General features: G+C 38.4%; 1 protein-coding gene across 1 annotated transcript in view; it reads right to left on the reverse strand.

The window, feature by feature from the left end:
* Positions 1-4,708, reverse strand: part of gas2b (growth arrest-specific 2b) — a 23,865-nt gene extending 19,157 nt beyond the window's left edge. Inside the window, exons 1-2 of the mRNA XM_014336498.2 lie at positions 4,478-4,708; positions 371-640 (exon numbers count right to left, since the gene is read on the reverse strand). Coding sequence (XP_014191984.2) covers positions 371-593 — 223 coding nt within the window. The 5' untranslated portion in view covers positions 594-640; positions 4,478-4,708. The remainder of the gene's footprint in view (positions 1-370; positions 641-4,477) is intronic.
* Positions 4,709-5,509: the final 801 nt, after the last annotated feature.

Raw genomic sequence — 5,509 nt, forward strand, 5'->3', positions numbered from 1 at the left:
CATGTGGATTCATGGATTTTTTTTTCACATTCTGTCTCTCACAGTTGAAGTGTACCTCTGGTGCAAATTACTGACCTCTGTCATCATTTTAAGTAGGGGAACTTGCACAATCGGTGGCTGACTAAATACTTTTTTGCCCCACTGTATTACTCTAATCCTCAGCTACTTGTTTTGGCTTCCAATCAAATACAGAATAAAAAGTATTGGTTATTGTTTAGAAATTGTTTAATAGCTTTGGGCCTAAATATATAACTTAGGTGTTTAATAGATAAAAACCTAGTAGGCCTCTAAGGTCCGCAAGATCTGATCATCATTGGCGAAAAACAGTATTATTCAATACAGTTTATTACAAAATAAAAAGTTGTCTCACCCATCATGGTGTTGAGCCAGAAGGCCAGGTCTTCTTTCATGGGCAGAAGGCTGGAGTCATGGCGGTAGGGGAGCCACTGGTGGTACTCCTGGGGACAGGCCAGGCCTGGTCCAGAGTGTCTGTACCTTAGTGAGAGACAGCCATTCATCCCCAATCCAGTCAACTGCCTCGGGGTGATGGGACTGCCAAGAGTGGCTTTCGTTGCTCCAACTTCACTGTCCATGTTTCAGCACCAAATGATCTTTGATGAATCCCACTAGTCCAGAGAAACTGGATTTAAAAAGAAGACCATTTAAGACCGCACATGACTCCGGTCCTCCAATTTTTAATCATTTATTGCATCTCAATAGTAAGTAATTTCAAGCACACCTGCTCTTCATCAGTAATGTGCAGAGTAGTGTTGTCTCAAATTAGGGTATGACATTCACACAGCTGACCACCTGACTTCCTCTGCTCCCTTTACGGATGAGTTCCATCTCACTCCTCTTCTGTCACACCAACCCTCTGCATGTCCTCCTTCACTACATCAATGAATCTTATTCTTTCTCTTTCCCTCCTGTCATATTCACCATCCTTTGTCCTATATGTACACTATCCCTCCTATAACTGTGGGCCTTAATTTTATATCTGTTACCCACGAAGAAAGTTAAAATAGATCAGACATATTCAAACTATGAATAGCAGTTAAAATAACTCATATACCTATGTTGTAAAGGTGCATCTACATCTAATTAGATTATAATACATCTAAAGCCAAATACATAATTTAAAATATAATGGTTTTTCAAGGGCAATATTTGTAAGTCATTTAAAGTGAATGTACAAAAACAACAAAACATGTTGAAACCTTCTCCCAAAGCTGCAGCACTGGTTTTCATGTGCAAACCCTGTTTTCACAACCAAACAATCCACACAATCATTAATCAAAGGGATTAAACTGACTGCAGGCAGCTTGTGTTTAATAAGATGTACAGCCACAGCCCCGAGCCAGTCTCCTGGTGCTGCTGCATGGCTCATTTGTCCTGTTCCCAGAGCAGTCACGATCGTAAAGCTCAGCACCATGCAAAGGCTTGCTCTCTCTAATCAGCTAGAATTAAGATGACAACATGTACAGTGGGTCAGTGGGTGTGCTGACTGATATATAGTAGAGATATGATTACTTCGAGCCAGTTGACTGACTTTAATGTGTTACTATAAAGTAACAAGGCAAGAAAACATTCTGGATGTTGGGGGTGTTTTTCTAAGCTACCGGTGAGATGTAAAATAAGATCTGAGCAGTCCAGCATAGGCAAAAAAATCAATTAATTTTAAGGCTTGTCAAATGGCAAAACACTTCACAGAGGGTGGAAATATTACAGTTGGAATAAGGATATGCTTCTTGTAGTTCTTTGACCCAATGCAGAACCTGATATATTGCCATTAATTAAAAGCAGAGACAAGTTTAATCTTTTTTACTACACATTCCTACAGCAACCTCAGCTGCACCGGGAAACAAGCCTCATTGATGCTTATGTGTGGGTTCTCTGAGCGTAGTCTACAAGTCATGACACAGCAGCAACAAAATTAAGCCAACGCCGAAATACCAAAAACTGCTGCTCATGTGGTGGCCATCTGAGGCTAACAGTAAGCCTGTATATTAAAGGTAGACAGTTTTACAGGATTAAAAGCCTGACAAAAAAATTGTTTTGCTCCCGGTGGCTCTTCATAACCAGTGTAGGGTGGGTGATTTTGACTGACTCAACCATCAAGACTTTACCTAGAGCTGTAGTTGATTGCTGTCTGCTAGTTTTTACTTCCACTAAAACCAGTCACACAGGAGCCAAATGAGAGATTGGTTCCCATTGTTACCTTACAAATATGCCTGCTGTGTGTTGCAGCCCATTCAAGAAGTTTGTACTCATGCTTATGATGACTGAAGCTAGGATTTTATTATTCAGCTATTTGCCAATATTAGACAAATATGTATTTCTGTGTGTTGCACCTAAATGGTTTGAGCTTGATGACAAAGATTGCTGGCATTTTAAGAATTTACCAAACCATCCGCTTGTTCATACATTTATGCTTCAGTACTATTGAAGCTTCAAAATGCAGAGTTCAAAACCAGTAAACTAGGTAACGTCACATTGGCCATGTCAATCTATTATATACAGTATGTGATCCTGAGACCCTCATAAATGCTGTGGTAGCCATCCAACAAGGGAAATTGGTGTGTTGCTTAGACAACGTGTCAGATTTTTAATAATAATAATAATAATAATAATAATAATAATAATAATAATAATAATAATATTTTACTCTTGTTTCACACCAGACAAAAACAAAATGATATTGGCGTCCTTTGAGCTGTGCTTCTAACATAACTGATAAAAATCTTGTTTCTGGGAAATCCCACTCCCAATATTTATTACCTTTAGTAGAATAGTGAAGTAAATGCACAGCTGAAGATAGATGTTAGGGACCCAGATCAGCAGGATCACAGCTGGCTTTTTGATACCACCTGTGTTTTATCTATCAAAGTACATGTAGCTCCTCGTTGCAGATAAGCACTACAAGTTCAGGTGTAGTTTGCTGTAAAGCTGACTTCTCTTGGCAGCAAACCTCTTTGTAGCATGTTCACAAAAGATGTCAGGCAAAGCTGCACTGAATTCTGGCCTTGGGTTGTGTGAGATGAATGTGGGAAACTTGTAAAAATACCACTCTGACTAGACACAGTGTAAAATATCATTTTTAAACATTTCATGCAGATGTGGGACGGAGGCAAGCTATATGTGGAGGGCACAGGCTGCCTAGTCTGATGCTGGATTACAGATTGACAGACGGGAGCCTCTGTCTCTAAGAAAACATCCAGGTGCAATATTCACACCTCTGCTACAGGAGAGCTCTGCTGGGAAGGGAAGGCAGAGGTCAACCACTGGCCCAGCTCTCAGACACTAGCAGCCTTTATATTCCTGCAGAGCTGCGTGTAAAGGCTGTAAGACACACACATCAATGCCGAATAAACAAACACACAGGTCCGTGCATGCAGCTCTGATTTACACATTGTTTACTTTGCCCAAACTTTAATGCTTCCAAAGAGAGATGTGCTTCACTGTTATCTCACACCCTTTAATGTGTTTTCAAAATAAAAGCCTAAATCTTCACTTCTAAATGAGCTATTAGAGGAAAACTAGCAAAGTTACACACCTGACTACCTGAATTATTACGGACCTGAGCCAAAGCATTCATTTAAATGTGTCTAAGTAAGACAAGATGTTATTTATGAATGGGATTCTTGCAACCCTCGGCTCAGCTCTGCTATTAAATGAAATCAAAGCCTGGCAGCATCTGGTAAACAACTACATTCCTTTCCTACATGGCAGGCACAGCTTTGGTGTTTACTTTGGGGTTAAAACAAGTAGAAATCATTTCTTCAGCTTCCAACAAAATCTGATGCTTTCTGTGTGGCAACTATTTGAAATTACTATCAATAAAATATTGGACGGCAGTAGCGCTGCTGGCAGCATCTTACTCCATCAGTTTTGAGTCCGTCTCATTTGACTTGTTGGAAAGTAGAAGAGGTAATGTAAAACTACTGAATGAAGAAGAGGCTTCAGCTCTCACTCCACGACCTACCCTACGATGCTTCTAGACTAAATAAACTCCATATCAACACAGGATGAGAAGGTCTATCGCCTGCTGCACCTCTTTATGCTCCTTCGATAAAACACGCTCTTGCTCCAGTAAAACCCTATCAAATCAAATTCTGGTACCAAGATATACATTTTTCAATCTTCCACTGGTTCAAACAATGAGCTCCTCAGAACAGTTTCTTCATTTAGTAACTTCTGTGAGTGCTTTCCAAAGCTGACATTTAAAGACACGTTTTCTTCTGACAGAAAAAAGGTAAGTTATGGTTAACTACATGTAGTGGTAGTTGTTGTAAAATACACAAGCAACTCTGAAATAGTAAATTTTGATACATTTTCTATTTCTTGAAATAAATTGTTATGACCACAGCTATGATAATAATAATAATAATAATAATAATAATAATAATAATAATAATAATAATAACAATAATAATAATAATAATAATAATAATTCCACATAAATATAAAATATACTTACAAAACGCTCACAGTAACTGTAGGATTCTTCCACAGATGTCTCTTATTCACAGTCTTCTTCTTACGTGTTTTTCGTCTGGTACACACATCACTCACGACCAGATGTTCAGCGCCCTCAGGTCCACCACATGTGAGTACACTAAAGTATGTAAAGGGGGCCGTCACTTTTAAATGCCTGCAAGTTTGTGGTGTCAGCTTACAACCGCTGAAGACAGGTTAGACCGTGGGAGAAAAGAAGGAAATACATATCTGTTGTTCCCTCGTTTTTGTCGGGGATTTTTTCCCCCCTCCATGTTTAAATAAATATATTTAAACAGGATATCTTAATTAAATTACATTTTTCTCCTTCTCCTGCTGTTAATAGAAAGTAAATCCCATAGCAACACATTTACAATTACAGTCGAATAGCTACTGAATATTAAAAATGTTTAAAACAAAGATCCTTTAAAAAAAATCTAGTTTGCATGACTGTTTGCAGTGTTTTAATATAACAAAAACTTTTTAAAAAATGACACTATGGGTAAGGAATCATGAAGTTGCCATCTACATTTAGATGGTTCTTTCAATGCCTCAGAGTTTGGAGTTTTGTTTTCTCTATTAGTTTTAATTATGTGTGCTTGCAGATATGGATGCTTAAAACAATCAGTGAAATTAAGGAATTTTAAAAAATGTCTTGAGTGGAGATTACAGACTGCTCCGTAGTTTGAGGACAGTCTTACGTTTGCTTATGACTGGTCTGATGCAAGTTAGCTAAATGGTTAGCTGTCCTAGTTTTAGGCACCCCTACAGTATAAAATATGGATGTATCTTCCAGGTATGTTAAATGTGGAGCCATGTGAGGAAGTGACTTGAATCTGTAGTGTTTTTAATGTCCCCTGTGTTTGCAAAAAGGCTTCCATAAGTCCATGGATAAGTCTTCTCATCTCAGAAAATACTTTCCTGCTGACTTTATGGACTCAGTCACTCATTTTTGGTCATATTCACAACAGAAATGTGTAATTTTGTAAATTTTGGTCATGCTGTGTTTCAGAAA

The sequence above is a fragment of the Haplochromis burtoni genome, unplaced genomic scaffold (assembly GCF_018398535.1).
Source record: "Haplochromis burtoni strain Fernald_Lab_line unplaced genomic scaffold, NCSU_Asbu1 Contig_59, whole genome shotgun sequence".
NCBI classification, from domain to species: Eukaryota; Metazoa; Chordata; class Actinopteri; order Cichliformes; family Cichlidae; genus Haplochromis; species Haplochromis burtoni.